The 25,570-nt window shown below is 38.8% G+C and overlaps 1 protein-coding gene across 11 annotated transcripts in view; it reads right to left on the bottom strand.

Moving 5' to 3' along the window:
* Positions 1-969, bottom strand: part of rapgef2b (Rap guanine nucleotide exchange factor 2b) — a 75,947-nt gene extending 74,978 nt beyond the window's left edge. For 5 of the 11 annotated variants that reach the window (XM_040010090.1, XM_040010083.1, XM_040010085.1 and 2 more), the window contains exon 1: positions 585-968. In XM_040010090.1, the coding sequence (XP_039866024.1) occupies positions 585-676 (92 nt within the window). In that variant the 5' untranslated portion in view covers positions 677-968. Of the gene's footprint in view, positions 1-584 lie in introns of all 11 variants that reach the window. The other 6 variants (XM_040010081.1, XM_040010082.1, XM_040010086.1 and 3 more) reach the window with 3 other exon arrangements.
* Between the last annotated feature and the right edge of the window lie 24,601 nt (positions 970-25,570).

Here is a 25,570-nt window from a genome sequence, read left to right as displayed (position 1 = left end):
ACTCAAACCATCGAGATCCATCATAAAATAAGCTGTATGTCAAAAACTGAAAATAAGAAAAGCAGGTCAACTTTAAAGAAATATTACAAAATGCATTCTTGACTGAAATAAGAAGCTCACTAAAATGTAGTGATATTTATGTCCATTTGTTAAAAATGACGTTCCAGCCAGTTAATATATGAAGAATGAACATATGTTATTCTGTGTTATGAAGAAAGACTCAAAGGTCCAGAAGTACTTAAAACTGAATAATAAATATGCTGGTTTAAGATGCTAGAGACCGACCATATATTATAGTAATAACTGCACTTGGATGCTTATTGTAAATTATAGTCTAAAAAATAAATTCCAATAAGTATGCTGTTGGACGGTACACTGGCTCCTGGATTACAAAAAAATAGAAGTAGCTCAATAGCATACAGCATAGCTAGTGGTTCAATGTTAATTTTCCCACCCCTGACAACAATGCAGCATACACTGAGGAGTTGTCACCACGCATTCATTTGAATTTTAAATTCATGCAATGGGAATATCAAGCTTCAGGAAATGTTAATCAAGTACAGGGGAGGTGTGCAGAGACTCACCTCAACTGGTGCTCTCGCAGGTTGGATAAGGCCTCCATCCCATGGAGATAAGAGTAGACGATCTCCAGGTCCTGAAAAAGAAGAACATACATATTTTAGCTTATTGATCAGAGAAGTGATCGATAGAAAATTAACTGGCAGTAGCCACACCAAACAAACAGTTTCTACTCATAGTTCCACTAACTTCAACTCTAAGTTGTCCAGGGTTTGGACCAGTGCTCAGATAAAATATGACTTAATGTCTCTTTGCACTCTGGAAATTGATTAATTACAATTTAGTGTGAAATGCATGAAAATGTGAAATAATGTGAAAATAAAATGGTAGTTGCAGCTCTAGCTTCAAAGTGATGGCACAAAAGGGTCGTTCATCTTCGTCATCGGTCCATTCAGCCATCCTTTTCTTAATAACCCCCCCCCCCCTTCCTATTTTCCATTTTGTCTGTAAAATATTAAAAAAATTATGAGAAATGCTCAAAAATGTTTCCAAAAGTGACAGTCAATGTCTGTTATATCAAGAAAATAATCCAGAAGTCAAAGAAACTTTTACTGTATAAAACACAGAAAACCAAAAGATTATTGAAACAATGGAACCTGTAAATTATTGATTTCCTTCTTTAACAAAGGCTTTAAAAGCTCAGGCCACACTGATTGCTTAAAAAGAAGCCCTTACTCAATATTCAAATCAACCAACCGCAACATTACTTATTTTTTTAATTGAATAAAATTGAAACAGATTTAGATACAACAAAATTATTCACCATTATTCACTTTCAAGTTGAAATTTCAAGGTAAATTCAGACCTTTTTAAGGAAAGTAAGACAAAAATTGCATTGTTTGGTTAAGTTTAAGAACATTATTGTTGTGTAAATTGGCTAGTGAGGCTAGCGAAGCCTCCTTTGTCATCCTCATGATTCCTCTCAGTATATTACAAGCCTGGCAGGCCACAGGACAAATTGTCATAACTGCTTTTGCACACATATAAAGAACATGAAAAGGGGATTTTTGATGTGTAAAGCACAGCCTCAATGATGCACTCCCAGTGCACAATCTAAAATGTGTACAGAGGGACAAAACAACAGCATTGTGTGCTGGAAAAAGTCTCACAGTGGTGAGACTAAAGACATTTGAGACTCATCCAAAATCAATTTGAATTTTCTAAGGCCTTTTATTAGTAAATGCATACTTTGAGACATTTTAAGACTTTTTAAGAGCCCATAGACACCCTATTAAAATGCTGATCATTGATGCTGCAGCAGACAAACAGGGTACTTGAATGGCAGACAACATTTCACACGGGCAGTGACATTGACTTGCATAAGCGAACACTGGAATAGAAAGCAATAAAGCACCTCACATAGGAAAAAAAAATGATAAAAAGAGCTCCACTGAATAACTATAAACTCCCAATTCAATTACTTCATTAATTGACCCAGTGACTGACTCTCAGATTGTCTGGCATGAGTCCAAGCCAGAGGTGAAACAAAGTGGCCCTCACTGAGAGCTGGCAGGCTGCACAGCTACTCCACTGTCTACTGGCACACACTGGGGCACGGACTGTGTGTGCGTTTGTGGTGCATTGCTGGTCGAAGCCACTGGGAAGCCTTTGTCGGCGGCAACTGGAGGTGGATATGCCGACAGCAGAGTGACGGGATAACAGAGAGCCTGTGTTAAGACCCGGCCAGACACACAAACACGCGCATGAAGCGACACAGAATGGACACCCTGTGTCTGGGTTATGTTTCTGAGAGCAACAACGATCAGCTTATTGAAAATTTTATGAAATACTGGTCACAAATACTGAATGACACAGTTTGTGCTGAATTGGTGTCACAAAATGTGTCAGCAGAGGAGGAGGGGAGCGTCAGAGGAGCCTCAGTGTTACATTTGAAACATTTCTTTTGTTTCAAGTGAGTAATTTTAGCATTTTTATCATCAAAACTATAAGCAAAATATAGAAACTAGAGTAGTTTGGCCCAAAGCTGGGCTACTAGGTAGAGTTAAGTCGGAGCAAAAATTTACAAAAATAAAAAATAAAATAAAAAATGTATAGGAATAAAAAAAAAAAAAAAAAAAACATCCATCCATCTTCTTCCGTTTATCCGGGGCCAGCAGCCTAAGCAAAGAAGCCCAGACCTCCCTATCCCTAGCCACCTCTCCTCCAGCTTCTCTGGGTGAACACAGCCATATGGGAGGGGCTTGGATGGGGCCGTGAAAAAAAAAAAAAAAAAAAAAAAAAAAAAACCCACAAAAAACAAAACAAAAAACAAAACATAGGTAAGCAAAAGAAATGGGGAAAAAAGGAGTAATTAAACTCTAAAAAGGAAAAAGCAAAATGAGCCAAAATGTTCTGCTTTTTAATCCATTTATTAAGTTCCAAGTTAAGCAGCTGATCCCGAAAAGATCCAACTCTCAGCTAAGAGAAAGTGAGGTTAAGCCTGCAATCTTTACTTACAGTGATTCCCCAACGCTGTCAATAAATATTCAGGCTTTCATGAAACACCACATATATATCAAGTCAGCCCCAAACTGTTTTTAAAATTTGGGTTTGGTCTTCATAAAACGGACACAAACAGAAACTCGATTTACCCTGAGGGTTGCCTAGCCCTATTACATCACACTCTGATATCCCCGCTAACCAAATCCTTATGTTCACTGTGTCTGTGGTCAGAAACACAATGAACAGGAGTCACGGCATAATGATCAGACGTCTACTGCCACCTACTGGCTGGAAGGAGAACTACAACTTTGATTCACCAGGTTCACCGAGGGCACAAAGGTACACCCTCATTCAAATAACACAAATCCGCACTTATTTAGTTACTGAAGATAATAAAAAGTATTTTCTGAATTTGGCCTAAACCAAAACAAATTTTTATGAAAAAATAATTCAAATCTTCCCAAACTGCAAATCCTTGTCAGCCAAACTCATCCTATGTGCTACCTGCACACCACAAAAGCAGCAACACTAAAGACATTTCTTTACATTACGTTAAAGAAAACTCTAGTTTTCTTATACAGCCTTTTGTTGTAAATTCTGTAACATTGGGTGTGTGCATGACCTTCTGACACATTAGGTCATTATATAATGCATGTTGGTGGCTTTGCAATGGTAAAAGCACAAACCCCGCAACAGCAACATCGCCACTACAAATACCTCCAAACAGGAACTTGGTTGCATTGTTTGCATTATTATCTTGGTTTGGGGAACATTTAGCATATACTGGGTTAATAAAAAATAAAATACTACTCTAACTTAAGCATAGACACAGAATTCAAACCAAAAGACACCACTAGATGGCAGGGTTGCAGGGTTTTCTTAAACCTCCTTTTCACAGTGACATAACCGTGAATAAAACAGCGCCACTGAAACACAGCCTAGCAGAAAGAAATATGCAGAACCATCAATTGTGGCTTCAGTCTCAAATATTTTAGATTGACCATATGGAAAGAATGTAATGGACCCCATCTTTTCCACTCCCTGAGCCTTACATTTTCCGGTTGGATTTTCTTTCTAATACTGGTCTCTATTTACACTGAGCCAAACACGATCACCACAAAGTACACAGGAAAACGATAAATGAAAGTTTCAGAGTGCGGACCATGGCATCAAATTCAAACCAAACGGTGCTTTTTAATAAAATTCATTTGTTTTATTTCCCTATTTGAAGCCTTTGCACAGACTTGTAAAAGCTGATTTTATTATCACTCTTTCTCCTAGATCCAAAATCAAAATGAAGGCCCTTTGATATAAACTTTCATCATTTAGGTGATGCTTGCTTCATGCTCTTTTACTGCTCTGTTGATCCTTCGTCTCAGCCACTCTCTCCTCGAACAGAGACAGGAAGGAAAGAGCAGTGGGCAGCAGAAACTAGGACATGCTGATGAAGGCTGCGTCTAGCCAAAAATTCTCCTCATTGTTTGTCTAAAGACAAAGCTTGTTCGCTTTTTTAAAAAAAAGAAAAGAAAAAAAAACTCAAAAACTTCTGGCAGCTCAAACTCCCAGGCTGCACTCAGTGACGCCATCTAATCCCTCCCCCTTCCTTTTCAAAACTAATCCTTCCAAGAACACAGGTGGCCCCCACAGGAGGAAAAACATACCAAGATGCTGTTTGTGCTCTATAAAGCCCCGGGGATGCTTCAAAGCTGTTTGTGCAAAACTAGCCACGACGTTCCTCACATACCATTTACATACTGCCACTGAACCTCTTTGTGAAGTCCCTCAGTTATTTCCCTGATGCAACACAATATGTCATCACTCTACAGAGTCATTTGTAAGACAGATGGTAGCAGTGCAATGCAGTAAGACGAGTGGAGGCATTTCCTATCCAGGATACAAATTAAACAATAGCAGGCCTTGTCTTCCTAGTTTTAGGCTTGCAAACACACACACACACACACACACACACACACACACACACACACACCCCGCAGCTTCAATTTTCCGCCCCTTATGTAAGGCCCCAGAGGGAAAGGGTGCACTGTCGGGCCTATTGCCAGCCTTTTGAGTGGCAAAGCATTCAGTGTGCAGAGGGAGGTCAAGGAAGTTGTGATGTTTTTCCTGCCTTATTTTCACTGAGGTTTCGCATAGCCTAAAACAACTGGAGGTTGCAGTAAAAACAAATGCAATACGTTAGGAAAAAGATAATTCCGAGAAACAGCTGTATCGGTGACCTGAGGGGTAAAAGAATTGTTTTGCTGCATAACACACATGACACGAGTGACGGGAAAGCAAAACACAATTTATTTTAGACCTAAAACTCTTGAAAACTATGTATAGCACGAGACGGTAGTGCGTACAGCATTTCCTTGATATCAACCTCATGTCTTTGGCAACAACAGTCGAGACGCCATTTATTTATTTTTTGTTAATCAACAAGTCAATTAAAGGACTAATTTATGCGCTTGCAAGTCTGACAGAACAAATTCCTTTCTGACAGGTTTTACCACATCAGGTACCATCTCATGACCTCATCGTGAAGGAATGAGCTCATTCCTCCGTCAGACTGAAAGAGCAGGCATGTCACTGGTGCTTTTTGTTCTCAAAAACAAAGATGCTTAAATTCATTAAAATGATATGATAGGTGCAGAATGGACAAAAGAAGCACCCATTAAATTTTAACATGGATCTGGGTAACTCCATAAAAATAAATAAAAATCAGTACATTGACCTCGGTGAAAGATGTTCTCAGGTATTTTAGTGACTAAGCTGTCAAATGTGATTAAGTGATTAATACTACAATTTAAATATCTTTTGGATTACCTCAAACATCTCTGCATCCGAAACGACAGTTAGGGAAAACCTCCACCTTTCTTATCTCTTAACACCACAGTGTCTGTTCAGCACACAGGAAGCTCTCCTTTGGTCAGGCCCTTTCACTGTGACTAAAATGGCCAGTCCATTTATTCAACTGGCTCTGGCTGAGTGCAGATAGCAGACCTCTGCATTCATCTATCACCCACTGCAGAGAAACATCAAAGAAAGGGGCTGAAACATTTCAAAAACAATGAGACACTGTGGGAGAGGTAAACAAAAGAGGCTCTGGTAGGGAAGCAAAGGACTTTTCTGATGCTCGAGTATCCTGATGGATGTTCAGATAGTTTTTTTTAACAGATTCATGTTTATGTAGAACCCGTTTTTTCAAGTTAACAGCAAGTGTCCTTCTTAAAAGGGGAACCTAGTCTTTCCAGATCCATATTCTTGAGTAGCATTGCATGATTTCATGATGACAGTTTTATCCTTACTTATCTTATACTTGGTGCTGCCCTTTGTTACTTCTTTTAAGATGACACTTTTCTGACTATCTAACCACCCTAGATGAAGCTTAGAAGGGCAGCTCATTTCTCTCAAAGCAGTGGATTTCAGACAGCTGCATGATATCAGAGTTTTGGTTATAAACACATAAACACATGCAGATGATTCAAACTTTCAAACTCTATGGATAGAAGCATTTGTTATTACAGGATAAAAGAAATCTGGTTATATGTGTCAACAGAGTGAGCAAACTGTAGATAGTGATGCTATGTTGATATATTGTAAAGAAATGAGCAATTAAATGTTGTAAACCCATAAAACCAGACACACGACTGCTTGCTCAGTGCTTCGCTGAGTCGCCCAGCACAGTAAATCAATGATAGAGTCGCCTTTGTTAACATTTACATCTTCAAGCTGTCGCTTTTAGTGCCCGCAAGCACTCGTCTTCACTGCCCGACAAGAAAAATGTTTTGCATTGATCCTCAGTTTATTTTGTTTTTATGCTTTTGTTTAAAGGGAAGAACTGTTCTGTGATATGTTGTTTAAATACAAAAAAAGTCGAGAAACTGAAACTGAAATGTGGAGCAATACAAACCACAAAAAAAAAAAATTCAATTCATGTACCCTGGCATTCTGAGGATAGCTTTCAGGTATGGAGTGCCAGGACTGCCATAATGCATTAATTAAATACACCATTAAATAATTAATTAAATGTGTCAATAATTAATTAAAATATGAATTAATTAATTAAAAAAATAGTTATGACACATGTAATAAATTAATTATTGACACATTTAATTAATTATTTATGTATTTCACATTTTAATTAATTATTGACACATTTAATTAATTAATTATTGACACATTTAATTAATTATTTATGTATTTCACATTTTAATTAATTATTGACACATTTAATTAATTAATTATTGACACATTTAATTAATTATTTATGTATTTCACATTTTAATTAATTATTGACACATTTAAATAATTATTGACACATTTAATTAATTATTTAATGATATATTTATTTATTTCATTTTGGCAGTCATGGCGCCTGTCTCTCATCATGAAATAATTTTATCTGTCAGCCTCACCCATCAAACTCAGGGGGCGGGGTTAACGCTGCCCACGCAGCTTCTCTAACATTTGATTGGTTGCCGTGCAAAGTAAGTCAAAACAGGTCGATCCTAGATAATCGATTGCTTGTGTAGACTTGGGGCAGCCAGGTATCCCAGAATGCAGATCAAATCACAGGCAGCAATGGTGGTGGTGTAGTTTTAAAATACCCCGTTTTTCTGTCACCAACTACACTTTTAACAGTGTTTTAGCCGCGAATATCGCGACGTATGTCTGGTCAGGTTGTCAATATAGAACATGTTTGCAAAAGTGCTCAGATGTTTTCAGAGATTTCACTAGCTCTGCTAACAATTAGCATGCAGAGTGCACCCAGGGGGTTACGTTAACCGGTTTGTTTACATATTCCATTCTCCGTGTTCCACATGTTGCATTCGCAGATTTTCATTTTCACCGAACGATCGTCTCTTTCCGCCTGGTCTTGTGTCTCTGTGCTTCTGTAACATAAAGAACGAGCTGACATTTTCCTCACGAAACCAGCGATCAGCTCAACAGACCCTCAGTTTACCTGCATGCATCCTCCTCCTCATCTGTCAGCTGTTTAACACCTGCTGCTAATTCAAGAAACACGCCTACGTTACCTGGTGATAGTCACAGTTTAACTGGGCACCGGTGCTCGATATAAAGCAATGTCAGCGCATTTTTCTGCACAAGATAAGTAAATATAGTGTTTTCCCCGAGCGCAGAGCTGCTGGAGCTTGTTTCCTTACAGAGCACTTTATAGGCGAAGCAGCTTCATCAGCGGCTGATGTCCAATCACCGGCACACAGCTTTGAAACCTCAGCTGAGTTTTAGCTCTCAGTGGTTAAACGCTGGACTTCATTCACTCAGGTTCTGTCTGTCGGGTCACGTTTACTTCACTGTTTTATTTACAACTGAGCAAATCGGTTTGGCTGAGGTTAAAGTTACGTTTCATAACTGCATAGTTTCACAGACGTTTAATGGTTCACTGGCACATGTGTTAGACTGAACTATCATCTAAATATCATCTGTTTTTTAATAGTTATTCAACTGTATTCTAAGCACCAGCTGTCTGTTAGAATGTGATTTTTTCTCTCTCTGTTGGCAGAGGTATAAAAATGCGCAGGAAAATCTGACGTGCATGGCAAACTTCACCGACGATATTTAGGGAGGAATAAACACACATCAAACATAAATGAACCATTTGCCTGTCTCCATAATTGAGAGCATTTTCTCTTCTTATGTCAACACTCTCTCTCTTTTTTTTTTTTCTTTTTTTTTTTTGCTTTTTCGGTCATGTTATGTTTACCTGTCAAAGGCTTGTTACAAACTATGAAACACATGGTGCAGACTTCTGGATGTTAGAAGAAAACTAATACTGCTCATGAAGGAGACTAAAGGCAGGAAGGTGTCCTTTAAAACTAAACATGTTAATAGGACCTCCCTATTTATATCATAGTTTATGATATAGCACGTGTATTTCAGTAATAGCCTGCTGATTTCAGGTGAACAGTCGCTCACGTAGGCGTTATCTGTGAAACTCCTTAACTATAATTTATCCAAGTTAACTTCAGTTAACCATTCAGACAGTTCTTTTGCAATGAAAAACATAAACACCCATGCTGGTGTAGGTTTCCTCAGTGCCAGCTGTTAACATTATAGCTGCTTATGCAGTAACCATGGTAACCACGGACTCTGAGCGGCTGGATCGACGGAGGTCAGACAACAATTTTACATGTATGATCTTAAAACAGGACACAGCCACTATACGTGCTGGCCTCATATCAAATGTGAAGGCAGACTGAGTCTATGTTTGACGTTTTTTATATCTAATCTTCCTTTTCAAACATTTAAACAGCAGCGAGTCTGCAGCTGAGGGAATACAAACTCAAATTGTCGGAACAGGTTGGCTCGTTTCTTGGATTCATTTGGTGATTTATTAAATGTATAACTGTTATTCTAATCTGCTGCTGAGTCTCTTACACTTTTCTTTATGCTGTATATTTTCACGTCTCTGGAATAGTTGGCAGTTAGATAGTCAGCTGGGAAACTTTGTGTTAACTCATGGAGCTGATATCGTGGATATGCTGACCTCGCTCCGTGGTGTACAGGGCCGTTTACCCTCATGATTAATATTCACTATAAAAATATTAGCCGAACATCATGAAGTCTGTATGTGTTTCATAGTGTCGAACAACCTTTGTACAGTTAAAGCCAGCAGTTACTACATGACAGAAACACCAACGTTATCTCTTTTATGCGTCTATACACAGGTCACGCTGATTACTGAACAAAAACCCAAAGATCAGATGTTAAACAGATTTATTTGCTCTCTCTCCTCCTTAAACATGTTTTTAATGTTAGTTATAATTCAGAATTATACTGAAACACGTATGACACATAAGAACATCAGGAAATAAAACAGCGATAAATATAACCTCAGTAAAAGAAGTCAGCGGGGGTTACTACAGCTGTGTACCGGGGCCTGCGCTTTGTCGGTGGGATTGCTTGCGAGGCGAGCGGGTCTATCCCACGCTTTGCCGTGAGACTGGGCAGACATCTCCGAAATCATCGAAGCACTTTTGCAAAGAGGCTGTATCTTGACAAACCGACCAGACACATGAAGATTAAACCACTACATTCTCGGCTAAAAAAATATTAAAACAGTATTTGGTGACACACAAACAGGGTTTTTCAAAGTTCAGTTCTGTTAGCTTCCACATGCCGGTTGTTGTGTTCTAGAAACAATGGCCACCAGGCCAAAGCAATGGTTTTGACTCGATCAGCGTTAACCCCGCCCCCTGAGTTTGATGGGTGAGGCTGACAGATAAAATTATTTCAAGATGAGAGCCAGGCGCCATGACTGCCAAAATGAAATAAATAAATATATCATTAAATAATTAATTAAATGTGTCAATAATTAATTAAATGTGTCAATAATTAATTAAAATGTGAAATACATAAATAATTAATTAAATGTGTCAATAATTAATTTATTACATGTGTCATATCTATTTATTTAATTAATTAATTCCAATTTTAATTAATTATTTAATGGTGTATTTAATTAATGCATTATGGCAGTCCTGGCACTCCATATTCAGGTACCACAGCATATTTCTGCTATTTACCTGTGGGGCAAAACCCTGCTTGCAAAGTGCATATTTGACAGTCAGGAACATGCCTTCTTCCTCAACTTTCAGCATTGTTTCTGTGTTAATCTTTCCCCCTGTTACACAAATAGCAGATGGAGCAAGCATCTATTCTACTCTGATTAGTTTTTATTATTTGGTATCAGAGGATTACCGTTTTTTGATTAATCAGTTAATCTTTTACCAAGCCAAATATCCAAAATAAAACCACAAGCTGTTCTCAAATTGTGACACGTGAATTGTGTTTTCTGTGATGCCAAGTTGAATGTAAATCAATATCAACCAGAAAGGAAGCAAATCCTCATATCTGAAAATATGTTTTGTCATTTTCTAACCCTGCAATTAAAGTAACCGACCATCTTACCTAAATTTAAGTAAAAGTACACTGATTAAGCACCTTTATAATCAACTAACATTTTAATGGATTATTAATTTAGTCTCCAAACTTGTGAAAATGCCAAACAGGTATGTTTTTGTTTTGTTTCTTCTTAGCCAGTGTCTTAGCTCTCGTTATCAAGCCAATGTACAGAGAAACAGAGGCGCAGTGAGTGTGAGAGAAATGGCCACCTGCTGTGGAGCATATGTACTTTTGTCAGCACTGCCAGGCAACTTGTAAAGAAAATGTCTGAATAAGTTTTCACAGTGACTAACATCTCACTGGCAAGCTGTGGAATTTGGCAAATCCTGATCTTTCATTCTGTCCTGGGTGGTGGTTTCGAGGAGCAACCCGTGCTCCGAGTACAAATCGAGCTGTACGAGCACACCAACATCTTAATTACGGTTGCAATTAGTCGCTATAATCGATGATGTCGACCATAAAAATTCATCGACGTGGAATTTTATTGTCGATGCGTCATATGCTAAACCGATGTAAATGTGTTTTTCACTTACCAAGAAAGAAAACTTTCCCTGGAAAGTGCTGACAAAGTGTGTGAAATGTCAGAAGAATCTGAATGTGAGATTTTAAATAATGCAACTTCAGACCATCAAGACTGCAGTTTCAAATGTGCAGGCGACAAGCTGCAGCTCTGTTCTCTCTCATTATGCTATCCCTGTCTAAGATGCTTACCATCTTGATCCCTGGCAGCCAGAGAAGCAAAGGCTGTCCTAATCACAGCACTTTGCGCAGGGAGGATTTGTTGTTGTTCTGTTTCAGAAAATAGCTGCAAACAGCACAAATTAATCCCCCACGACTTGGGAAAGAGGACGACCTAGTTTTATAACAATCGCTCATTTGTCACCACGGGCTGAGCTTCTCTCTCCATACCTTCACCCTGTGAACTTTACTGCGACCGCTTCAAGGTTGGAAGCAGACAACAAGATTTAGTATGCAAAAAAAGCCCATCGGGGTTGGATACCATAATGACGACGCAGGAATGCAACTCGCAACTGTTCGAACTGTGATACAACTTTTTTTCTTTCTTTTTTTTAATTTATTTTAGACATAACCAGATAGCGTCTTTCCTAAAGCTTGCTCTTATTCAGTCAGTCATTCAGGTATCAGTTCTGTGTAGCCGCATACCACATCATGATCCGCAGCATTCCTTGGAAGTTTTGACCCATTCCAGGTTTGCCCCGCTGTGTCCCCCCACATTGAGAGAAGAATCAGTTACAAAGACTTTGCAGGGGTCGTCTTATGTGTCAGGTCGGGGTGAGGCTTGCATTCCTCACATGGCGCTGGCTAGATATCTCAGTGACCACACCACACAGACACACACAAGGTTCAAAGAGGCCATCTCAGTCATGCCCCTCATCCCCTACTCCTCACTAACCTATGGCAGGTACTATATGGCATACAGGAACCATCTGAGTAAACCATCCATGAAGGCAGAATTAAAGAATTTTAGCATATTTTAGTGTTAGATGTGTTAAATGACTCCAAACCAACTGACTTAATAAGTTTTCTCATGTTTAAATACTACTATATGTGTAATTGTAAACAAAAATGACAAAATGCTAAATTTCGGCTTTTGAAACCATGAAAACATACAAATCAAATAGTATTTTGAAAATCATTAGAAGACTTGAAATTTTAAAAAAGAAGAAAATAACAAAAAGAAGACAAGCTACCATAAGTAACAAATGAGTATTAATTAAAAACTCCATAATTTCAACAATATAAATCACATTATAACATTATTCAACTGGTTAAAGGGGACAGAAAACAACACCAAATCTTAACAAAAGGAATCCAATTTCTTTTTACCATTTTCTGCTATTTTTAATTACGTGTTTGACTCAAAATAATATTCTATTTACAGCCCTAATTTTCAAACCGTGTCATGTCTTTCAGGTCTTATTTTAATAAAGTATTAAGCTCAACAGCTAAATGTCACTTTCATTAAAAACAAGCACAGAGACAGCAGCACAAATCCTGTTGTGCCAGTTCTTTTGGACAATAATATGGCATTGAATTAAATTAAATGTTAGTCTTATCGATGTGTGGCTGTCAGATAAAGAGCATACGTCTGCATTGCAGATGCAATAACAATTTTCATTGAGTGCTGGAGAATGATGCGGTGGACAGGCCAGCTGAATGAGGTGGTAAATTGCCTAGAGTAGTGTAACAAGGTAAAGAGGCCACTGGGAGTCAGACAGCCACTGCTGAAGGTTGGAGGGTCATGTTGCCTACAATGCAGTATCTGCTAATGGCAATATATTGCATTATATTGTCTGCTCAGCACAAATGTTTGTGTCAGTGGCAACTGGGACTGAGAAAAGCTGCCCCTGACAGGCAGACAAAACACCAATGAAAACTGCTCATTCCGAAATGTGCACAACATTCATCATACTCCTCAGGGCTGCTGTATGATGCTGTTTGCGTTAGTGTGTGCATGTGTGTATTCTCTCGTCTTTGTTTGTACATTCCCTGTGTTAACAGGGTGGTCAGCAGCTGTCCTTGAATCTGTATTGACAGAGAGTATGGGATCTGCTGGGTATTTTTATCCATTAGCCTGTGTGAGAGAGCAGGTGGAGGCTTTGTGGGCTACAACAAGGTCACACAGTGACGAGTGACGTTATGCCGTTATCGCTGACTGCTTTGGCCAAATGCTAAAGATTGAGTGCCTGCCCCCTCCCTCATGGAAAGACATTGCATGTGGCAGAGTAAGAAGAGTAAGAAGTGAAACTAGAGAATAGAAGAAATATTACATTACTAACTTTGGACAAAAAAGAAAAAAAAAAAAAAACAATCAAGATGAAGATAAGGCTGGAAAGATGCTACTCAGTGTAATTTAGCAAGTACTTCTTCACCTTGTCGACTAATGAAAAATGGTCGCTTGTACAAAAGGCTAAATGTTGAATCAAAAGGAGGAGCTAAATCCTCAGATTACCAGTGTTGTACCACTGAGACTATATTAAAACCTTGTGCCACCGGAATGAAGTTGGCACATGTTACACAAAGCTAATTAGCAGTCTTACTAACATTAAGCACTTGGGGTTAACTTAAGCTAGCAGAGCACATGGTCCATACCTTCTTCCTCTTTGCTTCTGATGCAGATTTAAGTGTTGCACAAAACAACTACACTTCCACTGCCACCTGTTCAGATGTGCCTGAGAAGAAGACAGGAGTCTTTTTTTGTCAACAGGAAGGCATCTAATACACCCACACGGCCTCCACTTCCACTTTTACACCAGCTTGATGTAATTTATTGAATAGAATTACACCACTGAATGATGGTGGGAGGTTGAAGGCCCCGTGGAGCAGAACAACCCAACAGTCACAGAGAAAATTTAAAAGCACTTGGGAGCTGCTGTTTATTTCCCACTGTGGTCAGGGCAGCTGGTGGACACAGTGACTGGTTGGAACAGGACTCAGGGAGCCATGTGAATGAGCTTAACAGCACCTACTTGAGTTGCCTGCCAGCATAAAACCCTGAAGAGGTGAAACACTCTCAGTCTCCTGATGCATGCAAATCAGATGCAAGCTGGAGTGCAGAAGCAGCGGGACATCTGTATGTATCTGTATGTTTGGTTACGAGTTGCAAGATGTCAAAAATAGGAAGTGTGCCCACTTCACTGAACTCTAGCAAAACTTTGTTAGCGGTAAGTATGTCAAAACAACAGATGAAGGGTAACTGACCTTTCCAACCCTGCTTTGATCAATACTACAGCCTACCTACATGGATGTGTGTTTTGGCAGTGGATGTGTGCAAATTTATTCTGGCCAGCACCTCCACAAACAGAATTGTGCACCAAACCTCAAGCAACCTATTCTAAAGATAAAGTTATATAAAGAGTGGGCTTGAGTATCACTGCAGCATGTTAAAATATATCTCACAATGTTGACCATCTCATCTGATGGCTGCAAGACAGCACAATGCTGCAAAATAAATACCTCACCCACCCGAGTGTTTTTTTAAATAGAAAGAACAAGAAGTTTGTTTTTTTGCTCAAACCACATTGAGAAAAACCTCTAGTGATTAAAAAAAATTAATGTCAGCTGATTCAGTCTCAGTTGATAACTTATAAAAAGGCGTCTCATTACCAAGGTGTCACACAAGCAGCATTTCGTGATGAGTCAAATGCAGATATAAAGAAAAAAAACACTTATTAACACAAGTGTTGTCACAAAGAACACAAAAAAAACTTCCCGTTTCTTTTTTCTTTAAAGAGTGCCAACTAGGTGAAATTTTTTCTCATCTTTAAATAACGTATACAAATAGTTTTAGAAGTTCTTATGGTCAGCATTTGGGAAATAGCTGCATTGTTCACAAGTGGAGAGAATTTCTTATGAAATAACCAATAGGAGTATGATTTATCAGATGAGAGTTGCACAAGGTGAGAAAGGGGTAATTTTTTGCTTTGCACACACACAGCAATTACTTATTCAGAAGCTGCAGTAAACACTGCAAGGACAAAAGACTGCACTGCTGTCCTTGTGATCAACAACATGATTTCTTCTTTATGTGAGAATTCGCTTTCCTGCAGCAGTCTGCTAGTGCTTAATATTATCCACACAAGCCACACTGATACAGGATCTCAGGGCTACCTAATTAGCACCAAATGTTATTTGCTGACTCAGTTGCACCCCGTAACACTAGAGAACTGCCACACAGGGCAGGAAGTCAAAGCTATCAACAGCATCACAAGAATAAGTTCAAGGATGTGGGATTACAAATTAATGCAATTATAAGCTTTGAAACAAAATTCAACACATGTTCTGGTATAAGTGGTCACAAACTGGCAGAATTTTAAATCCTGAGGTGAAAAGTTCAGCTATTGCGCTTTTTTTCTTGTCATATCCACTTCTATCTTCATAAATACAGTGTTGTGTTAGAACCAGTTTCTCCAGTTGCGTCACTTAACATGACTTTGGATGAATATCAAACTTGATATCCATCTGGGTTGCCCACAGGGCCAGATTTAAAAATCAGGACCATCTTCGTCACTGAATCAAACACTGTATAAGCAAGCAACAGCCAGTCTGTGGTCTCCTGACACAGTTTGTTACCACAGTGCTGTGACTGACCACAGACTTATTCAGAGGCAACCACTGTACCAAACTCCAAACACAGCACTGACACGTGCTGGCTCTCCTGGAGGTCTCTGTATAATATTATACGTACATGCAGTTTGCGCATTTTCTTATATTTGGAACTTCAAGTGTTGATCAATTAATCCTTAAACTTTTTGAATACTAATTACTCACATCATTTTGGAGCAAAAATGCCAAATAAATCGTTGCATGTCTTTAAATGTGATAATATGTTTCATAAAAGATAATATTGGGCACAAAATCATGCTTAATTTAATCAATGGCATATTTATCCTGATTAATATGAACCAACTTTGAACTATGGAGGATCCACAATATTCATTTGTTCATTTTACAACTACAAAAAAACTCAAGTATATCTAAATATCCATTTATATACAGTATTAATAATCCTAATGTCTTGGGTGAAACCATCACACTTCTTTTAGCTAGCAATAAGCACCACAATGGTTTAGTGTGGACTCAATGGGGGTCTTTGACCAATACTTGATACAAAGGGATCTCTCTGCTCTGTCACTGAACCTCATCGTAGCAGGTCCGTACCCGGGAACAAAGCCAACTGTCCAGCCAAATGAAACCTGCCCCATTTCTCTCAAACAAAGGCCTCAAAGAGGTGCAGTGCAATCATCACAGACTTGCGCAACACCATATAAAGATCAATCCAAGGGCTCAAAGCAAAAGCGAAAAGAAAAGGATAGGGTGGATAAAGTAGGGTGTAGATGGGCTTTAATCTTTCCGAGCCAAATGGCTTGCTTGGTGGCCTAAATGATCCAGAAACACTCAGTTCCAGCTTCCCTCCTCTTCTGTCCAATTAACTTGACACAAATAGAAGCCCAAGGCAGGAGGAGAGTTACTAATAAAATCCCCCAGACTTCAACAATGGGAGGAGAATAACACTGGTTCCCCAACTGCCTGGACTCAATACTGTGCTGTTGATTCCTAAACCGCAGAAGCATTAATCCCAATCCTCCCCCTGGTGCATTTGAAAGAATTCAATAATCAATCTTTTCCATCTCCGCTGCTTTCTCCTATGGCTTCCTGCAGAAAGTAATTCCTACATTGCAATGCTACTATAGCTGCTGGTTGCTAGGGAACAACCAGTGAAAATCTCTAAGAAAACAGCTTTCACAAAGATTTCGCATATTAGCCCTCCAAGGCCACAAACACGCTAAAGTCACCAGAGGGACGATGGAGTTTGTTTGTTTGAAATCTCATGTAGAATCCCGTCGAAGGATTTCGATGCTGTTAAGTGGATATCATTTAAAGCCCACACCCATTTAAAAGAAAGAGAAACTGTCAAAAGAATAGCTGACTAAACATGTTTCAGTCTTACGGTCCTGATTTTTTAGGCATACTATAGTGAACCCAACAGAAAGCACACAGTTCCCCTCCCCAGTACAGTACTGAAAGCCTTCAGGAAAAAAAAAAAGAACCCAAGCTTTTAAAGTGCTTCTTAGTATAGAAGCCCATTAAAGTAAAATTGACACTATGTAGCACTCAAGGTGACATGAAACACACGTTTGATATTTTAAGAGAAAAAAAAAAAAGAATCAATGTCTTAATTGACTTACTTTTTCACTTAGCAATCCTGTGCTTTCAATTCCTAAATTGATTTTAAATGCAACCTTGGCTGTGTCAGTGCTCTCATGTTTGGAGCTTTTCCAGAGGGTCTTCAGGCTGCAGGATTATCAGCACATGAAGAGCAAGTTCCCTCTGAGCTGGGAGTGAGCCAGCGCCATTGCCTTTGTTAGTAGCTAACAACATTGTCATCTATGCTCTTTCATCGTCTGCCATCACAATGGAGCAGGGTCTAGCGATTGCCTGTTTTAGGTGTGATTTCTCATCTTTTTTTTTTTTATCTCAAAAGCTGTGACCATGGTGCTGAATCCAAAGGAGACAAAGAAACAATGCTGCCCCCTCCCCCATTCCAATAAAAGCTACAGGAGGGAATAAAACACTTTAGTCAATGAGAGCTGACGATGTATCTGCTGAGGTGCCACTTTAGGTCACAACAGCTACAAAGCAACAGCAGAGAGACACTTAAGCATACAAAGCCAACAATGTCTCCTGTGTGAAAATAGTGGTATCAGCATCCATTCACAATTAAGCTGTACATTAGTGTCAGTTCTTGAAGCCCAGCTTAGGATTTGCAAATGTTTCACAATTTAACAACTGATTTTCTTGTGTGTGGTATATGCAGCACATTGGTTCACAACAAGCCCACTTAAGTCCTGAATGGAAATTTCCTGTTTACAGAACTGACTTATGATCCCACCCAAGGCCTTTCACTTCATACTGAAATAGGCCTCCCCTCCAGACGGAAGGGGATTTCAGGCTATATCCTGAGGAAGTTTTACAAAAGAAACATGGCAAACCATTGTGATCTTTAAAGACTTCAGTCACAAGATGAAATTCCCCCCTTTTTCTTCGCCATATTCAAGTTAATCAAAGCTGAAGGATAGAAAACTCCAGTTAATTGGTTTTTTCCAGTTCACAGTTTCAATTCATTGAGTCTTCTTGGAACATTGGCTTATAGCAGTCTGTATTTGCTTTAATTTCTTTTGTTGTGTTCCACCAAGTGACTATAGATGTTCTTTTTTCCCCCCAATATTAGGATTTATAAGACGGCTTTAATCTGCCTATAACGGCACTAAAGTAAATCTTATATACACGTTTGTAGCACTTAAAAATGAAGATATTTATTTATTTTATTGGCTCACATATTCTTATTTGTATAAATTAACTTAAACCATGAGTTTATTGCAACTCATGGTCTATAACACAAGCCCTTTTTTCAGTCTACCTGGCATGTGCACAACTGCAGTTGGTACAGTTTAACTAAAGTGGCTATTTCCAATGTAGTGACAATATGACTGGTGTGATTTTAAACGCTTTTGACAAGCACAAGCTGCTTGCAACAGGGAGTCATTGTGTCTACACTATACTTGTGGATCTGGTGGAGTCAAAGCACAGAAGCCTATAGCAGAGCATGCAACATGTAATTACATACAGTTTTCATTTAGTCAAGTATAAACACAGTTGCAGACATTCTACATCAATACAACCAGTAGTAAAAGAAACCACAGGAACGTGGCACATTTTAAATGAACACTGTACAACATAAGAGCATCTTTTGAAGTGACATTTTTTATAACAGTAACTCAAATTGGCTAACTGAACAAACGCCATTTTCTTAACAGTCATATGAAACTTTGTAATATTCCATTAATGACTCAGTGAGGAAACTATTAGCTTACAATGTAAATAGAAACTAAAACAACAAAAACTGATGAAGGGTTTTCCCATCATTGTGCACAAGTAGTATTTAACTGGCTAGCAAGCTCTTTAGTCCAAAGGTACAATTAACACATTTTTAAAAAATTAAGCACCATTAAGATTTTAACCATCAAGTAATAACACACTGATATCAATTAAAATAAGATGAGGAATCACTGCAACTTTTGCCTCTTTAAGCACACTCATTTTCACTTAGACACTGGTAGGGCTATTGGAAAATAACTATAAGAAGTATTTATAGGGTATCGTGGCATTTAAAAAGCTCTTCTAAAGCATCTCATAATTGCTCAATTTAAGATCGATCTTCAGACTGGGAGTGACTGGAAGACGCAAATTACAACATTATTGAAACAATCTTCAGCCGGATGAAACTTGTGTTTGAGACTCATCATCTTTAGTTTCATTTTAACCTGCTGTTTGCTTTTGGATTTCCGTGTTTACTTTTACATCATGGTTACAGTTAACACACACAAACCCTTTCACACACGAATCACAAGTTAGGAAGTTCCAAGGATTTCACATGCACTTTATTCACACAGTCACTGAAGATCCTCTAGATCACCTATGCAGCTATTTCCCCAATTAGAATGGAGGATAACACACCTTTTGCACTACATGCTGTTACAGGAAGGTGCCTGCTGCTCTTATCTATGGGACTGACAACAACTGACAATGGCCATAAAATAAAAGTTGAATTGAATAAAATTATTCAATCTAAACAAGTGCACAAATCACCTTTAAACAGATGGTAAATGAAAATAAACAAGGCCACGATCTACTAAAAAGCAAAAACTATTAACGAAAAACATTCCATTTAAACATGCTAACCAGTCACCTCCTGTTGATAAGAGTCACATCATGTCACCTCACCTATCAAATGTTTCCTCACAGAGACCTAACATAATGATCGCTTTAGGGTTAACTGAAGGGTGCTTTTCACCAAGTAGTTGTCTTATAAACATCTGACATATTGTGCATCTCATTGGTAAAGTGAGGCTTAGATCCATAGCACTCGCAAAAACTTGCAGAAATACCTGTAGAGAAGCCTTTATATTGTGTTAATGACACGTACTGGGCCTACTGCATAAAATAATAAGAAACAAATGTTTTTCCTGTAGAGGGATAAGAATGAATTGCGGTAATGTGAACAAGGTTCAGGACACCACCTACTATGCAGCTACCTCCTAAAGACGCTGAAGGAGGGGATGCTAGCAATGCAAAAGACAAACAGTCTCCATGTGGTGGTAAAACTGAGATTTAAAAAATGCCATTTAAAACCACCTGGAGAGGCCAGTATATCCTGGTGAAGGATGGTAAAACTAAAATTTCCACTAACAGCAGACTCAGTAAATCTGTCAGTCCTTGCCTATAGTTTAGCCTAGCTTGCTTATACAACTCATAAAATCTTTAAGGGACATCAAAAGTTATTCTGTGCAATAAAAACCCTGTAGCCAAGCCACAACACATTAGCTATGTCTGAATTATTTCCCACCCCAAATATGTGCATTTTTTAACTAAGTGGGGTAAAATACATTAACACCAACCACTACTACTGCTAGGGTTGAATCACTTCTCATTATCTTGAGTTTTCACTCTTGACACAGAATCCCATTAACAGCATGGATGAAACGAAGCACCAGTGAAAATGTACTCGCCTGAGGTTTTTACAATGAATAAACTTGCAGGAGCATCATGATTCTGTCATTATGACATTCTAGTCACAATGACAGAATCATGTTTCTGTCACCGGCTTGTGCTCATTGTGTTGTGCTGTACAGTTCAGACTAACGCCCCTTTTCTCAACAATATTCCCTTTCTTAGAGAGTTATGTATGGCCCTTTACAGTCCTTGTTTGCTTTCTCATTGGAGGTAACCAGATTACTCAATCACAAATAAGCAAATACCACTTTAAGAAGATTGCACACACATTAGCCTCTCAAAGGAACTGCTAGTGCGGTGTTATGTAAGCCTATTTTTGATACTTGGCCTTTGTTACATTGAGGCAACACAACACCTAAGGAGATCTGCATACTAATCGTGGCAAGGATGATTAATGAAAAGTGTTTGCCCTCAACAGGAGTGGCTTAAGTGTGAAGGAACTATAGGGCCATATGGGAAATAGCCTGGCAGTGGATTGCCGTTTGAGGTGAACCAAGTCAAGTGTCAATTAGCCTGGTCAAAGTCGGAGACGCTGATGACTGAATAAGTAATGCTCAGCTATAACTGACGTCACAACATTTAAAGAGAGGGTATTGCTGTAAGAGTGAGGAAAAAATGGCGCCACAATGTCAGAGTGAAATCAATGTCAACAGCGCTGCAAGGGAAATGTTGCATCACAGCAGTAAATGTGTTTACACAAACTTCTCCCAAAGGAAAAAGCCTAAAAATTCAAAGCACACTCACAAGTTCTCTAGTTGAAGACCAGGAGAGAGCATACTGATAATCTCAGACTGGCACCCAAGCAATCTTCACTCGGAGCCGTTAGAAAGAGGATGTAATTGAAGGTTCAGATCAAGCAAGCCAAAGATAATTATGCCCCTTCTTTCCAAAGCAGGAAGCAGCAAGAAACTGTCAAACATTCCAGTGAGAATCAGATTACGTTGAGGCCTTGGTAATAAACAGACATTTTCCCTGATGGTTAATGGAAGGATGGAGAGCTGCAGAGTTGGAAACGTGACCAACCACAGGTTAGTCAAAACCCTCAGGGACCAATTACAAAGATAAGGTTGCAACAAGACATATATCGTACACCAGTTTCCTCCACTGCACACAGGAAGTGGAACAACAGTATAACTAATCGCCGATTTAAAAATGGGGAAAATGTTTCGTTTTTAGGTCGTCCAGTTCTCCTTCCTGCTGGCAGAACTCAAGGTCTGCTGCTGCAGCAGTTTTCACTTTTGACAACAGCATCCATTAACCCAGACAGCTGTTTTGCTCACGCTAGTGTTGTAATGAATCGCTTCTCTTAGCTCACATGGCAAGTAATCACCTGCCTACCACCAGCACAGCTGTTGATAAACCACAGTTTGCATGAGGCATGACAGGCCACATGAGGATCAAAGACACATCCAGCAAAAAGTGTTACAGCTGAACATTACAGCATCAGGCTCACTACACAGTCACACAGCCTTGTGCGTATGCCTCTCACACCAAGCCACTTCCCATTATCACTATGCATTACTTTGCATTGTCTATGTCATTCAACAATCTGACCAACATCCAACCCTGATGATTTCACTTTTTCTTCTCCCCCCCATTTATGTGCTCTAAGTGGTGTAGAATTATTATGGAATCTCATTACATGATGTTACTTCACATGGCATCACAAACTCAGTAATTGTGTGCGTGATGAGACAATGTTATCACTACTGTAACATGTCATTACAGCACACTTCCATTTAATTTGCAGTGTGTGTGTGTGTTTACACTTTTGTGCTTGGGTTGGCGGGGTTTAAAGGCGCCATTGATTCTGATGACTGAAGGGTACCACTGTCGACTGTTCCCCTGTTTAAAGGGGTCACTACTGTAGGGAGGTCTGTATATTTCACTCCTTTTAAAAATCGTATATGTTAATTAAGCCATCTCAAATCTGCGAAATAACAACTCTAGATCATAAAAACAAAAAGGAGCTTTAATTACCAAAAAAAATCAAAAAATCAAAGACACCTTCTCAATTTCTACGTCAGCTACGACGGTGCTTTTTGGTGCAGTGAAGCAGGCTGGCAGTGTCTCACTGATAAATATTTTAAACCATCAGCTTAGGCAGGTGAACCATCACTAGAGGCAACGTGTTAATAAACAAAGTACACAGACACCTGAGCGATACTATTATAGTGCCTGACTAGTTAGAGTAAAAGGATGCATTTTCGTAAGGGTGAAAACATTCAGACAAACAAATCTGAGTGAATGTGTTGCACTACAACTGATACAAAACTCTCCAAATCAAAGCATTCAAAAACAAATACAGCACTATGGTTTGTTCATATGCAGCTCCACTAAGAACATTTCCCTGATTTTTACCCATTGCTGCAATAAGAACTGTCCGGAACCGCCTGTGCCATTGTTACAAATAGTGTAAGGTATTAGCTACGTGGCGAACCAGTATAGTGGGATTTAGAGTTCACTAATCACACAAATTAATCAGCTCTCCATCTGATCCACGTCATGTCTGAGCAGTTCACCACGAGGAAGGATTATACAGTAGATTATACAGCAAAGTGAGCCTGTACTGTGTGTGACTGAAGCTAAGCAGCACATTCACTCAAAGTAGTCTGGCACTTGTTTACAACAAGGATAGTACAAACCATCACAGACAAAGTAATTGTTGCATAATATAGAGCTTTAGATTATATCCAGAAGTACTCGGTGTTACAATAAGGCAAAGATCAGATTAACTGTGTTAGCCAAGATTTGAGGAATTGCAAAACTTTCAGAGTACTAAATTTTTCTCAGCTCATGCTCTCTGTAATGTAGGCGTCACTTTTTCCCCTCCAAGTCTCCCCCAGAAAAGAAGGTTTTAATGGGCGCTATAGTAAGTAGTGTAATTCAATAGCCGTCACGCAAATATCGCAGTCAAGTGGTTCTCATGCTAAGTTATGTAAAGACTGTGGTCACTCAGTGGCATGAGGTCTACTGCCTTCCGCTATAAAGGCCAATGGAATTCTTGGAGCCTCGACTCCATGACTGGATTGCTTTGCTTTAAAAATACTCATAGAATGAAAGCGCAAACCTGAGAAACCCAGGACTACACACCAATCATTGATTTTTCCAATTAACACTAAGAGTGAGATAGCAATGATTGAGACAATGCATTTTTGTAAGTACTGCAAAGCAGTTCAAAAGGAGATGTACCTGTCAACTGATCAAAGCAACCACCGTGATAACCTGGAGTGAGCCCTCAATGCAAAAACATCCAAGAGCACAAAATGAAATTAGCAACCACAAAGTCCAGAGTAAGCAACTCAGAAGCCAGCAGGGTGTCTGGATAAACATTTCAGCCATTGTGCTGCATTAACTTTCTCTCACACTCCATTGTTGTAAAAGGAACACAGTTTAGCTCAAGGAAATCGAGGATACTTTTAACTTCTTTGAGATAAAACACTTTTTCAAGTGCCTCCCCTGAAGATGAAGTCTACCCACCAACTTGTTTTCGTGGGTCAAAGAAAAAAAACTGGGTCGAGCTGCTGACAAGCTCCACAACAATGATTTTGATATGATTAGTGCTAAACCAGAAAATGAGAACAATTGATGCACCACTTTCCCTAAAAACATATTTCAAAATCTTTTTTTTTTTTAAAAACAAAAACAAAAAAACAACACCAACTCATCTCCAAATTCACCATCGCCGTTTAAGCACAGAAAGAAAAAGAAAACAAAATAAAATCAAATGTGCATGTCTCTGCAGCCTCAATGAACCAGAATGCAATGCAGCCACAACTCACATTTTTGCAGATCTACTTCCAAACAACTACTGAGCAAAGTACATCATTTCTCCCAAATTCTTCTCAGCTGGAAAAACTATCCAGACAAAATATAATAAAAAAAAGCAAACCTAAAGCTAACGCCAAATCAGCCAAGTTGAAAACCAGCTGAGAATACACAAAAATTTAAATTACTTCACATATTATCACAGCTGGAATACAATCATCACCCTAATTAATGTCAAGCATTTCTTACAGGATTCATTATACATCCCTAACAGTATTTTACATGTTCGCATATTTTTATTGTAGAAACACCCCTATTACCCAAAAGCTGAAGAGCTTTAGCTATGATGCTTTACAGAATAGTCAAAGCTGTTGTGTGCTTAATTTGTTTCAACCTTTGTGGTGCATTTAAACACTACTCTGGATTGCCATTTTCATTATTAGATTTTAGGGAGTAACTGGCACGCAGGGCTACACAAACATCCTGGTGTATTCCAGTAAGTAAAACCGCCTCAGGAATGTAAAACATGCCTGCCTTGTATTCAATTACGATATCAGACATTTATATGACCGATGGACTGTATAACATCTATAAATGTCATCTTCTTGCAGTAAAATGGGTTATAAGATCAAACTTTTTCATCAGCAGCATCCTATACAGTCATGAGATTTAAGTCTTTTATGATATATTCAATAGCTTTTATGAGTCTGCCTACCAGCAGACAATGCTATGCTTTAGTGCCATCGCAACATCATAAAAA

The sequence above is a fragment of the Simochromis diagramma genome, unplaced genomic scaffold (genome assembly GCF_900408965.1).
Source record: "Simochromis diagramma unplaced genomic scaffold, fSimDia1.1 OVJJ01000585.1, whole genome shotgun sequence".
Classification (NCBI taxonomy): Eukaryota; Metazoa; Chordata; class Actinopteri; order Cichliformes; family Cichlidae; genus Simochromis; species Simochromis diagramma.
This window is presented reverse-complemented; position numbering and strand designations above follow the sequence as displayed.